This window comes from Oncorhynchus kisutch, linkage group LG16 (assembly GCF_002021735.2).
Source record: "Oncorhynchus kisutch isolate 150728-3 linkage group LG16, Okis_V2, whole genome shotgun sequence".
Taxonomy (NCBI): Eukaryota; Metazoa; Chordata; class Actinopteri; order Salmoniformes; family Salmonidae; genus Oncorhynchus; species Oncorhynchus kisutch.
In genome coordinates this window covers 41,324,598-41,342,328 of record NC_034189.2, presented here as the reverse complement: position 1 = coordinate 41,342,328, position 17,731 = coordinate 41,324,598, and the positions used below count along the sequence as shown (strand labels likewise).

General features: G+C 47.0%; 1 protein-coding gene across 14 annotated transcripts in view; it reads right to left on the bottom strand.

Annotated features, from left to right (window-relative positions):
* The window catches only part of LOC109878207 (bromodomain adjacent to zinc finger domain protein 2B-like), an 86,052-nt gene that overhangs the window by 10,940 nt on the left and 57,381 nt on the right, over positions 1-17,731 (bottom strand). For 3 of the 14 annotated variants that reach the window (XM_031792430.1, XM_031792439.1, XM_031792431.1), the window contains exons 4-20: positions 10,904-11,113; positions 10,516-10,674; positions 9,272-9,477; positions 8,509-8,745; positions 7,741-8,331; positions 5,815-6,544; positions 5,372-5,656; positions 4,438-4,498; positions 4,224-4,332; positions 3,753-3,854; positions 3,020-3,248; positions 2,823-2,915; positions 2,643-2,716; positions 2,450-2,515; positions 1,769-1,834; positions 1,513-1,557; positions 1,091-1,123 (exon numbers count right to left, since the gene is read on the bottom strand). In XM_031792430.1, the coding sequence (XP_031648290.1) occupies positions 1,091-1,123; positions 1,513-1,557; positions 1,769-1,834; positions 2,450-2,515; positions 2,643-2,716; positions 2,823-2,915; positions 3,020-3,248; positions 3,753-3,854; positions 4,224-4,332; positions 4,438-4,498; positions 5,372-5,656; positions 5,815-6,544; positions 7,741-8,331; positions 8,509-8,745; positions 9,272-9,477; positions 10,516-10,674; positions 10,904-11,113 (3,296 nt within the window). The remainder of the gene's footprint in view (positions 1-1,090; positions 1,124-1,512; positions 1,558-1,768; positions 1,835-2,449; positions 2,516-2,642; positions 2,717-2,822; positions 2,916-3,019; positions 3,249-3,752; positions 3,855-4,223; positions 4,333-4,437; positions 4,499-5,371; positions 5,657-5,814; positions 6,545-7,740; positions 8,332-8,508; positions 8,746-9,271; positions 9,478-10,515; positions 10,675-10,903; positions 11,114-17,731) is intronic. The other 11 variants (XM_031792442.1, XM_031792436.1, XM_031792443.1 and 8 more) reach the window with 8 other exon arrangements.

Genomic DNA, 17,731 nt, shown 5'->3' with positions numbered 1-17,731 from the left:
TGATAGCCGTTCCAGATTGAAAATAGCCTAAACCTATGGGGGGGGGGGGTATCGAGTGAAGGTCTTACAAGGAGACTTGCCTGGTTGAGGATAGATTTTCTCCAAATGTTTTATTGTAAACCAATAGGATTTCGTCAAGGCAAAGCGAGGACAGTGACTGTCTGTCTGGAAGGGATGGGGAACTCAGTGATGTGATAAACAGATAGAAGGCAATGAAACAGATTCTCTGGTGTCAGCTGCATAAATACAGTATGTAGGGGCCAGGAGTTTCTCCTGCTCAGGTTGATATTGTTAGGAAAATGTCCTGGCTCTAATCGTGTGCAACAGACACGCTCAACAAGCAATAGCCAGCCAGCCAGTCAGGCTGCTGGAGAAAACAGGTAGGTACAGCAATAGACAGACAGCCAGTCAGGCTGCTGGAGAAAACAGGCAGGTACAGCAATAGACAGACAGCCAGTGAGGCTGCTGGAGAAAACAGGCAGGTACAGATACAGAACAGAGCAGCAGAATGACTCAGGCTACATTCCAAATGGCACCCTCTTCCCTATGTAGTGCACTACTTTTGACCAAAGTAGTGCACTATGAGGTAGTGCACTATGCCATTTCAGACGCAACCTCAGAGACTCAATGGGACGTAACAGGTTAAAGGGCAGCTCTTTGTGGACGGAGACGGACACAAGCTCAATGTCTGGAACTGGAAAACTCAAGCACTCACAGCCACTCAAAAACAACAGCTAGACGATGGATGTGATGGATGACTCATCGAGAGGAGCGTACTTTCAGACAGTAAGAGTGAGCATGGCAGGGCTTGGCCGCCTTTTGCAATGCATTCTGGGGAGTACGGGGGGAGCTACCGAACCACTGCAGGCGGAGCGAGGTCAGGTGTCTCATAGCAGATGGAGGCGACACACTGTTGTTGTTTTTGTTTGTGTGTGTGTGTGTGTGTGTGTTTGTTTATTTGTTTTGCTGAAAAGCCATGCAGAATAATGTAGTATGACTGCAGCCAGTGCTACACTTAATGCATTGCTATGACAACCATATCACAACCAGGAAACACAATGCGGTGTTAGATGTACAAAAATAAACATACCCATACCATATCTAGTCTATGCCTCTCCAACTCCTGGCAGAGAGAGTTGGCAAAGTATTATGGAACAGAAATGACAGCAAAAAAAAAACAGATTGTTTAGCAGAAAAATACCCAAAGTTCAGAAATAACCCAATAGAATGGAAACTGACCAAAGAGAAACAGTAAAGAGTTTAATAAAATATCTAGTTACACACAACCTTGATACACACACACACACGCACGCACACACACACACACACACACACACACACACACACACGCACACACGCACACACACACACACACACACGCACACACGCACGCACACACACACACAAACACACACCCTGTAAACACTGATCTAGCTGAAGTGTATATGGTTTTTAGTATAATTTCAATCATGTCAGAAGAGAAAAGGCTTGCTGCTGAAAAGCGCTGCGTACCTGGTGCTTCAAAATGACTGCATGCTGTCTTCGCATTTCTTTCTCCTTCAGGGGAAGACAGAAAAGATGAGGGGAGAAAATCAATACACTTTCATGCAGCAACCATCATGAAAATCACTAGGGCTGATGGGATTTCAGACCATTTTACAGAGAAGCTACATCTCATGCCTAATCTCATTGTCAGACACAGCTCATCTGGAAAAAGCTTTGACATTTTGGTTTACATTGAGATGCTGTGTGTAACACAAACTCTCACCTTTATTCGTTTCTCTGCCTCCATCATTTTGGCATTCGCAACCTCTTCTTTCTTTCTGCGTTTAGCCTGCGAATGCAAATCGGGTCAAATGTCATTTCACTGCCAGACATCTGGACAGACAGACTGACGGACACATGCCACCTCGCAGTTTCGCACCGCAGCACTCAAAATATGATATTTTCCCTGTAACAGAAAATTAAACGTATGCCTCACGTGCCAGTCAAATGTGTAGAACACAGAGAGTGAATCAAGTATCATTTAAATATGTAATTGCAAACAGCAACAAAAAAAATCCTGTTAAGAGTGGCTTGCCAACCGTGTCAACTCAAATTTGATTTAGTCCTGCTAAAATACTTTGGAGCTCCTACAGTGTAATTGTGTGTGCAAGGGAGAAAAAAATGGTTTTCCCCACCCACTTATGCTAAACTGTTGCTGTTGTCTGATAAAATAAAAAACAAATATTTCTGTCTAATTTAAATATGGTCTAACTCTGAGACCAATTTAGCATTAGTTCCATGTGGAATTATGCTTTACTCCTTCCAACACTGTGGTATTATTCAGTAATGGGCTTGGGTAAGATTAAAACCCCATGGACAGAGTAGGCTCTGGGATGCAGTTTGAGGAGTGACGTTCTGCTAATTCAGAGGATATGTTCGGTATTGGGTCAGTTGACTGTAGTACCTCCAGGATCTGCTGTGCCCTCATCTCCTTCTCCAACCTGATCTGCTGAATACGCTTGATCTTCTCCTGGAGAAACACAGAGGTAGATGGATCGATACACTATGAAAAACCAAACGGTGATGCAGTGGTTAAACAAGGATACCTCAGACGGGACGGTTTGACAGGAAGTGGTGTCACGTAAAGAATGCCCTACCTGCTGCTTGATGAGCTTCATTTGCTCCTTCTGCTTCCTCCTTTCCTCGGCTGCCATGATGGCTGAAAGAGAGACTTTAGGGGCTTAGGTGTTAAGAAATGGTTTGCAGCAGTGGTACTGTACATCTCTACAAAAGGACAGTGGGGAATAGTGTATGCACTTAGATGTAGTGTAGTGTACCTTGTTGCTTCCTGGCCTCTTTGGCTGCCCTGGCCATGGCCTGCTTCTCTAGCTTCCTCATCATCTTCATCTGGGCCGCCTGCCTGGCTATCTCTGCAGAGAGAGGTGATGGAACATTACTGTGTGACCAAACATGTTTGGTAGGTAGCATTCACAGACTTCAAACGGAGGTCTTTTCATTTTTTTCTTCTCCTCACCTTGGGCCTCCAGTTTGCGTAAGAGTTTGGCCTCGCTGGGGCTAGGCACCTCGGCCCCCAACCCCAGACCCTCTCCCACGTTGGGTGGCCGGCCCTTCCTTCTCCGGGAGCCCTTTCCCCCCTCGGCCCCGCGCTGGCGCTCTGAGTTGGGGGGCCGTCCCCGCCGGCCCTCCATGGCCAGGATATGAGGGATGACGTCCTCGTCCTTCAGCAGGCTCCACTGCAGACCCTGGGGGTAGGACAGGCGCGAAACAACAGGGTAGAGGGGCAGTTAGTGTCGTGTGGGTAATAAACGGCTTTAACATACTTCAGTTGCTTTGATTACTCTACTGTTACTCTAGGTTTGACTCTTTAGATCGATCACTCATGACAGAAAAGAGGGCAGATCAAAATATGCAATGCATAGTGTTATTACTGGACTACAAAGCTAAGAACCGGAAAATGGCCCAATTTCTACCTGTGATATGAACACCACTACAATGCATTCCATTCCCCATTCAGCTAGTTAAACTATCCTACTGTACAGTATATGACCGGTCACCTGTGGAAGTAATGTCAACAGATTATTAAATGACTCCCTAGACAAAGGGGGCTAGGTGGTAGGACTACTGGAGTCTACAGCTGATTTCTATCAATGTCCCTGAACTGCTTAAGTCACTATACAGTTTCTACTGTACATGAAAAGAGGAAATAAACACATTTTAACGGGCAATAGATAGATGAAAGAGGTCACCTGGGGTCCTTCTCTGGCTTCATAGAAGTCACCAACCATTATCTTTGCACTGAAGCTAAAATTATCGCGTGTGATGCCACTTATTCCATTTCTGGATAGATACTACAGAAGAGAAAATAATGACGTTTGGTGAGACAGGGATATCCAATGTGAAAGTATGTAAAAGTGTGACATTGAAAAGCGATCTAGATACAGTGGCGGAAGCTAAAAACTAAAGTGACGATTCAACTACTAAGCATCAAAAGAATTAGGGGGGAAATTTAGCAAAAGCACAGTGAGAATCAGAATGCTCTAACGACAGGTCAGCTTTTAGTAGGCAGAGGAAGGGATTGGGGAAATGAGCTAAAAGGATTCCAGCTCTTCTCATGTTAAGGTCACAGGGGTTAGCGTTGATGCTAAGTGAGCACTAGCGTGAGGGTGAGGCTAGTTGCTAGCGTAAGGCTAGTCTGAGGGGTAGGGGTTACTCTTTACCTTCACCACATCTGGGTACTGCCTCAACTTCTTCCCGCATGGCGCGTAGTACGCCACGTCGCCTTGCATCTTCCCGGACGCGCTCTTGATCCGCGTTTCTCTCTGCCAGCTGGGAAACACACAGACCGAAGGAAACTGTGAGTGAGTGACTGAATGCCAGAGGCTTTGCCATTGCTAGAGAGAGCCTATCAATTCACGTCTCCACTCGACCTACCCCAACTCCAGAGGTATCCTCAACTCCTGCTCATCCATCACCCTCTTTCTTTTCCCTGCGCCTGGTGAGAGAGAGAGAGAGAGAGAGAGAGAGAGAGAGAGAGAGAGAGAGAGAATGAACCCGTTAGTCAGACTGAACAATACACAGTCAAAGCCTTCTCTCCATAGCCCTAAACACCCAGCTACAGCCACACGCAGAGCTACTGCCCAAAACACCCACCCATAGCCACAGCACCACAGTGCTGAATATGAGCAGTGTTTCGTTGTCTGAGACAAACGGGGCTGCCACTGTGTCTCCAACCCACCAGCTGTGGTCATGAGAGTGCCTTATTGTTTCTGCGTTCCATTTATTTAACCAGGTAGAGCATTGAGCATTAAGCATTAAGGAAATGACTGAAATATGTCCTGAAAAATATGTCCTGAAAAAAATCACTGACATTCCTATGTGAATTTGATGGACAACAAAACATGTTGAATTGAAATGTGCTTAGGAAGATTGGAATCTCTGTTGGAAAATTCCAGTCTTCCTTGTTGTGTCTATGTGTGTGTGTTATTTCCTTTCCTAAGCAGGGTAATCTCCCAGTGCTGAGAGAGAGAGAGAGAGAGAGGAAGGAGAGGAGAGGGGAAAGAAAGAAAGAAAGCTCGGGCATGGCAGAAGTGCCAAACAAGTTGTCAGGCCTGTTATGCCCAAGGACATGCACCTACAGGAACCCAGGCATGTTAGGCCAGCCAACCGCCCAGCTAACTAAAAATAGACCCCCCCCCCCGTTTCCTCTTCCTGTTCTCTCCCCACAACCATCTGAAGATGATAGCATATAATGGTGAGCTTAGCTATTCCAGTGTGGTTACGTGTCCTCAACACTTTTGTGCTTCTGCTGTATGAGTAGCTTTGGCAGAGTAGGTAAAGAAGTTTAAGGAGTGTTGCCTGCGGTTACCTGGGGGCGTGACCAGGGAGTAGGAGGAGGAAGGAGAGTTGTGATAGGCCAAGGCACTGGAGCTGGTGACGATGTTGGGCGTCTTGATGACCTGCAGGTTGAGTGGGGAGCAGCTGGCGGCTGTGTGATTGGTTGTGCTGCTCAGTAAGGAGGCGTGGCCTTTGGTTAGCTTGAGTGGGGTCTTCTCCCTCTTGGAGACGGAGCCTGACGATGGCAGCTTCAGCTTCGGGTCCTTCAGTTTGCCACCGGAGACGTCCTTGTCGCTGTCCGAGTTACTGTCAGAATCTGAGAGGAGGGTACCAGAAAGAGAGGGGTTATCACTGGTTGAATGGTGTTCACTGCTGTACATCACCATAACCCCCCCCCCCCCAACAACAAAGAAATCTGTACACTACAAAACATTGCATGTGCCTTCCATTAGGATGGTCAGAACGGTATCTAACCTGACAAGCTGTCATCCGAGTCCTCCTCATCATCCTCCAAATCATCCAGATCATCATCGTCGTCGTCGTCGTCATCCTCAACAGAGTCATCCGAGTCCTTGCTGCTAGGGAGACCGGGGAGACCTGGGAGGCCGGCCTCGGCCCCTCTGAACAGGTCCACCAGAGACTGCACCAGGTGACTCTGAGAGAGGCCCTTCCAGGCTGCCATTGGGGCCAGGGCATGGGCCTGAACCTGGAGGTTAGGGGCCTTGGGGGCCTTGATCTTCCTGGGGCCCCGGGCCGTGGCCGGTGAGGGTGAGGTAGCGGGCCGCGCCGGGGGGCCCTGAGAGGAGGCCGAGTGGACCCTTCCGCCGGTGCTGAGGTTGACGGGCAGTGAGAGGGACGCCCCTGCCCGAGAGAGGTCCTTGTTGGAGTCTTTGCGGGGCTTGGTGATAAGGGCTAGCGGCGCGTCCTGAGCCGTGGTGCTTTGGATGACTCCGTTGGGGTGGGCAGCTAGGCCCAGGAGAGCGCTGGACAGGAAGAGGTTGGAGTGGTTGTTCTGGGGGGGAGGGGGGAGGGGAGCAGGGGGCAACTTTGTGCTTCTGCCACCGCCACACGGACTCTCCGAGGAGGACAGATTGGGGGGCGGCAAGGAGGATGACGTCACCCCAGCAGCCTTCCTAGAGGTTTTGTGACCCTGCTGCTTCTTGGGCTGTGCCGCCGGGAAAGTCTGGCCTTGTGAGAGTAAAGACTGGAACGGCGGGTGGGAGGGTGGGAAGGAGGGAGGGGGATAAAACAAGGGAAAAGAAAAGAGAAAACAGCATAATTGTGCCAGCTGTCAATTTACATCTACGTTGATTATTCAAGCTGGTGATGAAGCACAATGCCTGGCTCACTGTCTCACTGTGCCGAGGACAGAAGCCTGGAGACAATGGCATATAACATGGCCATAACCACAGGCATTGTACAAAGTAAAGAGTAAAGCTGCTGAAAAGCGGCTTCCAGTTCCCGTACAGTTATGAGTCTGTGAAAAGTGTTAGCGTCATGCATCTGGGTTTTACTTTAAACAGCATAATGGCAGATTTTATAGAACGACAGTCACGTTTGGCGTTGCACCGTGTTTCAGCAAACACAGGTTAGGGCTTCGACATGTACATTCAACTAGATGTGATATCAAGTGAAACAAATCCATTTCACAGACCATGTAATACAGTAACAGTTCCTGAACCACTGGGGGAATGCCGAGGCCTTTGGTTAAAAAATTACCTCAGCACCGGTAAAATAGAACAGGGGAAAAGGCTAGATTTCCAATTAGGGGGCCGGAGCCATAGGAATTAGCTTAATCGATGAACTACTATTTCAATGACCATTTCGACTACATCCGAGAGGTCCACAATGCACTGCAGAAGGTGATAAATGTGTATATGTTCTATCTAGTTGTGAATGTGTTAAATGAACAGTAAAACGGTAATACATACATACAGTAACTATATGTGCCGTCTGCTTTGCTGAGGTAATGAGGCCAAAAGCATTGACCTTTTGGTTAACCTTTTGGTTTACAGGCTGAGCAGCACAGCAGGACACCCAATCAAATGACTCAGACAGGACTCCCACTTCCCTCTCTGACTCTCTCTGGCTGGAAGCAGCCCTCTTACTGCAGCTCGTCTACAGTGTTACCATGAACTACGAACAACCTTCGAACTGTGAAAGGAGAAACCGTTTCATGTTCGACCGCTTTTAGATGATCCAAATTAGGTGAAAAGCTAAACTAGCCAGTTACCAATCTGTGGTATTATTTGACTATGGGAAAAAGAGCTACTGTGTGAATACTGGGATTTTTTTAAAACGTGTATTTATTTAGTTTAACCTTTATTTAACTAGGCAAGTCATACTTGATACTCTTGGTACCATACTCCTTGCTAGTGGCAGAAAGGACAGTGGACCAACCTGTTTGAGCCTGAATTCGTTGATCTGAGAGAGTGATTCCTCCAGCAACTTCCTCTTACTAGCCTTCCCACTGCCAGGTGTCTTCAGAGGCTTGGGCTGCTGGGAGTTGGCCATGGGCGACGTGAGGAGAGGGAAGGATTGAGGCGAGGAGGACAGGGGTACGGAGCGGGCCAGGGAGGGCACCGACAGGGGCTTGGAGGAAGAGCAGAGGGACAGGGGCGGGTGCTGCGGCGAGGAGGGCAGAAGCTTGGGCGGCTTGGGGGAGGCGGTGGTGCGTCCTTTGGGGGAGGTGATGAGGGGGATTGGAGAGGCAGAGACGGTTGATGGGGAGGAGGTTTCCCTGCGGGGTTGGGTGAGGAGGGCCAGGGGCTTGGAGCTGGCTGCTAGGCCCGTGGACTGGATGACACTGAGGTGCTGCTGGAGACCCTCCTCTCTGGGCCGGGAGGTCTGGAGAGACAGGGGGGAGCTCTGGGACAGGGTAGAGGGGGAGTGCTGTGAGGGGACCAGGGTGGGGGGGTCGGAGTGTAGGCTGTGGGGCAGGCTGTTCCTATTGTCTTGGGCCTCCTTCATGCCCGAGCTTAGTGTCCCGATCTGGAGAGGGAGGAGAGGAAGCCCACTGTTAGCTCACGCCGGAGCACATCACAGACAAGTAGCTACATACTACCAGTACTACTCACTACCAGTACTACTCACTACCAGTACTACACACTACCAGTACTACACACTACCAGTACTACACACTACCAGTACTACTCACTACCACTGTACCTTCATTTTTTTCTTCGTCCGCCTCGCCTTCTCCTTCTCAGAGTTCCACGCCTCGCTCTTTCCCTCCTCTTCCTCATCCTCATCATCATCATCGTCGTCGTCATCATCGTCGTCGTCCTCTTCCCCTCCGAGGTCCTCCAGGTCGCTGCTGATGGCTCCGTCGCTGGAGCTGTCCGAGGAAGAGCCTGATTCGCTGTCACTGACCCCAGCGACCTCTGCTGGCTTTTTACCGGGCTTCTGCATTAAGGCAGAGAGCTGACAATCAATAAAGCACCCCGTGTACATTTGAACCATTTGATTGTTGTTTCTAAACTGGAAATGGAAAACTTAAAACGTCCAAAACGGACCCCAAGTCAAATACTTCAGGCTTTACTATAGCTATAGACAGGTTATCTTTTAGCAACAAAACCAACGAATGCACAACTATGGGGCAAAACAGGCAGAGCTGGCTTAGGCTGTTAACAACATGTAAACTATATTTCATCTCCAAATTATACAGTTGTATAATGAGCACTATCGATTTTTTGCAATATTAGCATTGACATGGAATCCGTCAAAACACCTCAAAACAAGAGATGGTATCAATAACAAGATACAACGAGCTGAAACGAGCTACCTAAAACATGGCAGCTTCTTGCCATCGTTGCTAGCTATCTGAGCGTTCAGAATCATAACAACGCGGCTTCCGGCCACGTCGAAGTGCGCGCATCATTTTCACAACGTTGTCATCAGTAATCTAGAGCCACTACATCATTGAGCTGACCTTGTCTTTAGGTTTGCAGGGTACTTTCTCCAGCTGTAGCTCTGCTGTGTGGCTCTGGCTGTGAGGGCTGCTCCTGGGGCCCCTGGCCTTGGAGTTGGGGCCCTTAACAGCCTGGGAGGCACCCAGGGATGGGGACGCATTCATGGAGTAAGACCCCTGCATGGTTGGGGAGGAGACCCCACTTCCATTCACTGCCCCGTTCACCCCTGAAATCGCACGGAAAGAGGCACAGCACACCGTTACACAGCATCTTAATCTCATCTGAGCAACGAGACATTGCGAGTAAAAACGCTAATGAAATATCTGGGGTTCTTCTGAATGCGGAAGAGAATAAAAAGCTGTACGAAAATATTGATTTAATGCGTATCTCATTTAGGCATGCTGAACATGGCGTGAGAACAACATGAGAGGTTTACATAATAAAAGATAAATGAGAAGACCGCATCAAATGAATAAAGTAGATTAAGAGAGAAAGGGTACAGAGAGAGAGACAGAGAGACAGAGAGCAAGAGAGAGTGTGAGAAAGAAAGAGAGAGAGAGAGAGAGAGAGAGAGAGAGAGAGAGAGAGAGAGAGAGAGAGAGAAAAAAAAAAGAGAGAGAGAGAGAGAGAGAGAGAAAGAGAGAAAGAGAGAGAAAGAGAAAGAGAGAGAGAGAGAGAGAGAGAGAGAGAGAGAGAGAGAGAGAGAGAGAGAGAGAGAGAGAGAGAGAGAGAAAGAAAGAAAGAGAAAGAGAGAGAGAGAAAGAGAGAGAGAGAAAGAGAGAGAGAGAGAAAGATAGCGAGAAGAAGAAAAAAAGCCTGCACATACGCCATTAACTGAGACTGCAAGTCATTATAAGGTTCTCGACGGGAGAAATCTCATCACGGAGCCGGAGACTGCCGAGACTAGGGAGCCTCTCACTTAATCCCTGTGAACAGTTTCCACCACCTGCTTACAGGAATGATTAATTCATTCACATCTCTCGCAATTGCCAGAGGGGTAAAAAAACGTTGCGCTTTAAATACCTCACCCTCTTAAGAGTACCTTTTATTTCCTGGCGGTAAAATCATTTGCTGCTTTTGAACAGGTGTGAGAAGCTTCTTCACACTCTGTGCCAATATACAGGTACAATAAAATACATATTTTCCCCTGATGAGCACAGGAGGTGTCGCAATTATCACCTTTGTTCTAAGTTGTTATTATCTGTATAGGTCAGAATGAAGCACTCGGAAGGGTTCAATGTAAGAAGGATGGGCGTAGCTGTACCTTTGGGGGTCTGTCCGTTTTTGCTGGGGGTCCTGGAGGGGGCTTGCAGGGGGCTGTGGTTCTGCTGGATGTGGGGGGTGAACATTGTGGGGAGGCCCAGGAACGGCGGGAGGAAGGCTGCTGCCCCCCTACTGTGGGCCTCTGCTGCTCGCCACCATTCTGATGGAGAGAGAGGACAAGGAGGAGGACATCAGTGTCATTCTGTCTCATCCACTAAGTTCAGTACGGTATATCAATTACAATCGCCCAAAGAGTATTAGAAGTTAGCACACCCTTAAATACTGATTACTCATGCTGTTTCATCCATCTGCTGCTCAGGTCAAGTAAATCTCCTGGACTGAGTCATGTTACATCTGTCCAAGCGCCACACCCGGGCCCCTCCTCTTACCTGTCAGAGCTCCCAGCTGGGGGTGTGCGGCCAGGGCAGCAGACATCCCCAAGGACCCCAGAGAACCCAGGGACCCCAACGACCCCAGGCCTCCAAACTCTGGGCGTCCTGAGCTGGTGGTGTACAGGCCGAAGGCTGGGTGGCTGACCAGGGGGAAGGCACTTGACAACGTGTAGGGCTGCTGGTCACTCATCACCCCATACAAACGACCTGATGGACAAACAGTACAACAAAATAATAATAATAAATCAAATGTACTTATTAAGTCCTTTTTACTTCAGTAGTCACATCAGCAGTTGTCACATTACTCATTGTGTATCTGTTATTACTTCTATTATCACGTGTTTGACGTTCTATTATTTCTCTATTCTCTTTCTCTCTGCGTTGTTGGGAAGGGCCCTGAGTCAGCATATCACTGTTAGTCCACAACTGTTGTTTACAAACCATGTGACGAATAACATTTGATTTGATCAGCAATTGAATTCTGAGATGACTCAAGGGTTCGCCGTGCCCTCGAAATACCCTGACTCGCTGGCTTCTTAGGTATTCATCCCTTCTGTGTGTTAAAGTTTAATGACGTTTTCTCCTCTCCCCCTACAGGTTTTCTGCTGGGTAAGATGATATTTTATGTATATTCAACAAGACATTAGGCAGCGTAAAGGACAAAGATAGCCCTGGATTGGAGCTTGACAGGATTACCCATGCTTGTGAAAACACAGAACAGAGCAGCTCAGATCGGAGTGACTGAGACAGAGACACTACTCAGAGGGGAGATGCGCATCATGCATGTTCTAGAAAGACAGAGTTCTAGGCTGTACTTCAGTAGGTGAGAGAGAGCGAGAAGAAGACAAAAAGAGCGATAGCAGTCGACAATTCATATGACATTTTCTGAGGAGCAGCTGATTTGTTAAATTAGGCTACAAAGAGAATGTTCTCAGGGGCAGATACATTTTTTAAATGTATTTAACGTGAGAAATTTGCAGAAGTATTCGATCTACCAAGAAACTTGCAGAAGTATTCGATCTACCAAGAAACTTGCAGAAGTATTCGATTTTGTATCTACCAAGAAACTTGAAACGGATGCGGGCTGAGCAGCGGGACATTTGGACAGCTGGGAGTGTAGTTTAAGTGTTTCTACAGGTACTGTATAGCACTGATCCTTCCTTGCTACTCCATTATATCCGTCACCACGCAAATTAAACGAGCTCAAACTGGCTAAATCAGTGGTAGACCGAATAACAAGCGAGTCGCGGTCCTTCAATATGTCAGTGGTGTGGTGTTTGAGAGGCGTACCTGTGATAGAGCCTGTTCCTAATACTTTCCTCAAACCCTTTTTTGATTTAAATTTCAGCAGCACATTGTCCACCCCCCCCCCCCCCCCCCAAAAAAAAGAGGAATACTTCAGCATGATCGTCATCAAGCTTTCCCCTAAACCTGAGTACAATCATTTCTGGCAGGGCAAACGGAGTGCGTTGTCTCCTCGCACAGTCAGATGCAATTTGGTCTGAGCATATTTCATGCAAATTCAATTTCCATTACAGAAGGGTGAGAAAAAGAGAGAAAGAGAGAGGCTGGTAGAGGGAGGGAGGGGGGCTGCGGCGGGGCGAAGACGAGCTCTCTTTGAGCCAGGTAATATGTATGCATAAAAAGTGATGACAGGCGATGTAAAGTGTTATTCACCGAGCTTGTGAAAATGTCAACCTACAACACGCCCAGTGAGTGCTGTGTGAGTTTGATGCCCCCAAATTCTACAGAATCAGATGATGGAGTTGAGGCGCACAGAAAAGAACCAGAACATTTGCGCCTGCCTATCTGGCTGTCATAAGTGAGAGAGAAAAACAAAGACTAAACATAATTAGGCCTAAGCTACAGTACTTTCATTTTGCGTGCCCTAAAACAGCTATATATATTCAACGATATAGTGATGCTGGGAGCATGAAGTGAAAATACAATGTAGAGGCTAAATTGCTGAGATGATCAATGGAATCGAATTAAAATGTCCATATAACATCATATTACATAACATAACTGTCTGGTTGGTTAAGCCTGAGTTACAATTAGATTATCTTTATTTATTTTTTTTTTTTAATTGCACCTTTATTTAACCAGGTAGGCTAGTTGAGAACAAGTTCTCATTTACAACTGTGACCTGGCCAAGATAAAGCAAAGCAGTGTGACACAAACAACAACACAGAGTTACACATGGAATAAACAAACATACAGTCAATAACACAATAGAAAAAAAAGAATGTTTATATACAGTGTGTGCAAATGGCATGAGGAGGTAAGGCAATAAATAGGCCATAGTAGCAAGTAATTATAATTTTGCAAATTAACACTGGAGTGATAGATGTGCAGATTATGATGTGCAAGTAGAAGTACTGGTGTGCAAAAGAGCAGAAAAGTAAATAAAAACAATATGGGGATGAGGTAGGTATTATGGATGGGCTATTTACAGATGGGCTATGTACAGCTGCAGCGATCGGTTAGCTGCTCAGATAGCTGATGTTTATAGTTAGTGAGGGAAATATAAATCTCCAGCTTCAGCGATTTTTGCAATTCGCTCCAGTCATTGGCAGCAGAGAACTGGAAGGAAAGGTGGCCAAAGGAGGTGTTGGCTTTGGGGATGACCAGTGAGATATACCTGCTGGAGCACGTGCTAGCCGACTAGAGCATACAGCGAGGGCCAACACTAGAGCATACAGGTTGCAGTGGTGGGTGGTATGTGGGGCTTTGGTGACAAAACGGATGTCACTGTGATAGACTGCATCCAGTTTGCTGAGTAGAATGTTGGAGGCTATTTTGTAAATGACATCGCCGAAGTCAAGGATCGGTAAGATAGTCAGTTTTACTAGGGTATGTTTGGCGGCGTGAGTGAAGGAGGCTTTGTTGTGGAATAGAAAGCCGATTCTAGATTTAATTTTGGATTGGAGATGTTTAATATGAGTCTGGAAGGAGAGTTTACAGTCTAGCCAGCCACCTAGGTAATTGTAGTTGTCCACATATTCTAAGTCAGAACCGTCCAGAGTAGTGATGCTAGTTGGGCTGGCGGGTGTGGGCAGCGAAAGGTTGAAAAGCATGCATTTAATTTTACTAGCGTTTAAGAGTAGTTGGAGGCCACAGAAGGAGTGTTGTATGGCATTGAAGCTCGTTTGGAGGTTTGTTAACACAGTGTCCAAAGAAGGGCCAGATATATACAAAATGGTGTCGTCTGCGTAGAGGTGGATCAGGGAATCACCCGCAGCAAGAGCGACATCGTTGATATATATACAGAGAAAAGAGTCGGCCTGAGAATTGAGCCCTGTGAGACTGCCAGAAGTCCGGACAACAGGCCCTCCGATTTGACACACTGAACTCTGTCTGAGAAGTAGTTGGTGAACCAGGCGAGGCAGTAATTTGAGAAACCAAGGTAAGAATACGATAAGAATACAGTGATTGATTGACAGAGTCGAAAGCCTTGGCCAGGTCGATGAAGGCAGCTGCACAGTACAATCTTTTATTGATGGCGGTTATGATATCGTTTAGTACCTTGAGCGTGGCTGAGGTGCACCCGTGACCAGCTCGGAAACCAGATTGCACAATGGAGAAGGTGTGGTGGGATTCGAAATGGTCAGTGATCTGTTTATTAACTTGGCTTTCGAAGACTTTAGAGGATGGACATAGGTCTATAACAGTTTGGGTCTAGAGTGTCCCCCCCTTTGAAGAGGGGGATGACTGTGGCAGATTTCCAATCTTTAGAAATCTCGGATGATAGGAAAGAGAGGTTGAACAGACTGGTAATAGAGGTTGCAACAATGGCGGCAGATCATTTTAGAAAGAGAGAGTCCAGATTGTCTAACCCAGCTGATTTGTATGGGTCCAGGTTTTGCAGCTCTTTCAGAACATCTACTATCTGGATTTGGGTGAAGGAGACACTGGGGAAGTTTGGGCAAGTAGCTACAGGGGGTGCAGAGCTGTTGCCCGGGGTTGGGGTAGCCAGGAGGAAAGCATGGCCAGACGTAGAGAAATGCTTATTGAAATTCTCGATTATCGTGTATTTATCGGTGGTGACAGTGTTACCTAGCCTCAGTGCAGTGGGCAGCTGGGAGGAGGTGCTCTTATTCTCCATGGACTTTACATTGTCCCAAAACCTTTTGGAGTAAGAGCTACGGGATGCAAATTTCTGTTTAAAAAGCTAACCTTTGCTTTCCTGACTGACTGCGTGTATTGGTTCCTGACTTCCCTGAACAGTTGCATATTGCGGGGACTATTCGATGCTATTGCAGTCTGCCACAGGATGTTTTTATGCTTATCGAGGGCAGTCAGGTCTGGAGTGAACCAAGGGCTCTATCTGTTCTTAGTTCTACATTTTTTTAAAGGGGCATGCTTATTTAAGATGGTGAGGAAATTACTTTTAAAGAAGGACCAGGCATCCTTGACTGACGGGAAGAGGTCGATATCCTTCCAGGATACCCGGGCCAGGTCGATTAGAAAGGCCTGCTCGCAAAAGTGTTTTAGGGAGCGTTTGACCGTGATGAGGGGTGGTCGTTTGACCGCGGACCCATAGAAGATGCAGGCAATGAGGCAGTGATCGCTGAGAACCTGATTGAAAACAGCAGAGGTGTATTTGGAAGTTGGTCAGGATAATATCTATGAGGGTGCCCATGTTTACGGATTTTGGGTTGTACCTGGTGGGTTCCTTGATAATATGTGTGAGATTGATGGCATCTAGCTTAGATTGTAGGACTGTCGGGGTGTTAAGCGTATCCCAGTTTAGGTCACCTAACAGAACGAACTCTGAGGATAGATGAGGGGCAATCAATTCACATATGGTGTCCAGGGCACAGCTGGGAGCTGAGGGGGTGGGGGGGGGGTCTATAACAGGCGGCAACAGTGAGAGACTCTGAAGACATTCGTTTTTTAAATTAGAAGATCTCACTTACAGAAGAGAGGAAAGGGCTCCAACTCTTCGACATTAAGCCGGACTGTGTACCTACAATATCATAAAACGCACAAGGGTACTGTAGGCCTAATACTGGGAGCATCTTTTCAACAGCAATTCAGGACTAATGAAATGTAAAGATGTAATTTCCCTAGAGGCAGATTCCTAAAATGGCCTAAATGCTATCTTCATATTGTAAACCAGTAATATGGAATCCACGGAGATTGAGGAAGATATCTTCAAAATCATAATAGGTTAATAAAAATGTTTATTTGCCTGTGGGAAGCGGAGTTTAAATGCTCAGTGGGAGGTGGGGAGGGAAACAAAGAGTGCCAGCCAGCGTGCCAGAGGCAGAGTGGTGTGGTGACACATGAGAAAATGCCCTTTGAGCCGGCTTCAAGGCCCTAGTCTGCTGCACCACGACAGAGAAGAGAAATACCTTGTGTACTTCATTAGAATATGCTGAATATGGAGTGCCTTGCCGTGCCAAAGTCAGCTAGTGGATACGGAGACAAATGACTGAAAATACAAAACACAACCCCCGAAAGGCCAGCAGCAAGCAGCCACTTCCGTCGCGTCTCCCTCCCGCCAAAACCCCGCCTGTCACTCTCGCCTCGACCGACCTTCCCCGAGCAACAGAGTGACATCTGCAAATGCCTTTTCAATATTAATGCGCTTCCAGCTGGAGAATAATTAAATCAGAAATTTGGAGAGAAGCGAGCAGCCGAGCAGAAATACAGGATTACCTGATATCCTCTCTCTCTCTCTCTCTCTCTCCTCCACCCTCCTCCTCCACTCTCTCTGACAAACACAACTGCATTCTAAAAAAGCGCCGGGCCTTTTTTTTTTTCGTGTTCGGAGGATGCTAGCCGAAGGGGGATTAATTTGTTGTTTGTTGCAGTCAATCACATTTCCATGGACAGATTTAAAGTTAATTGCATCCGTGAGCCGATCCCAGTAGGAAAGAGTTCTACATGCGCCCGGGCTTTTTCAAAGTGATATCCTCATCAATGACACACTGCAAAGCCCCCCCCCCCATCTCATTCCACCACTGTTCTTGCTCATCTGAGATTTCTTCAATGTTTTTCTCAAGTAGTATTGGCAGGTTGGCAAAAGACCTTGAATGAATTCCTCTCTCTCTGATCTGCTGATACCACCACAACAAATAGATCCAATGGCTTTCATATGACAATAGAAGAGTGTTATGACTGTTAAAATGGCTCCTAGTTACCGAATCTGATGTCACATGTCCCATTAACACAGAGTGGCTATCCCTTTAATTGTGACTAGTGTAGGTGGCAGGAGGATGAATTGACCTTTTCCATCACATTCCAATAGAAATGAAAAACTACTGCAATGCATGAAACAAAAACATAACGGTGGAACGAACTACATGTAAAAGCCATTCAACCAGCAGGCCTAAAACAATGTAGACTAACAATTGGGGATTTGCTGGTGGTGGGAGGCTCTTGCACTCAACTTAAGCATTTCAAAAACATTTTTAACCAGGCAAGTCAGTTGAGAACAAATTCTTATTTACAATGAAGGCCTATCAGGGAACAGTGTGTTAACTGCCTTGTTCAGGGGCAGAACGACGGATTTTTACCTTGATTCGATCCAGCAACCTTTCTGTTACTGGCCCAACGCTCTAACCGCTAGGCTACCTGCCGCCCCTTGCCATCAGTAGGTATATAATATGTATAGTATATATAATTCATAATTCATATAAATCATCCTCCCGCTCCGCGCGGGAACAAGACGTCTCATATGAAAGAACTATTGCTTGGCTTGATCAAGCTCGGCACAACTTCAGAGCTAGAAGCCTGCCTCTCAGCATTTCATTTGACGCTCGGCCCAAAATCACTTATCTAGACAATCTGAGTACAGGTTATGGCGCAGAGGGATAT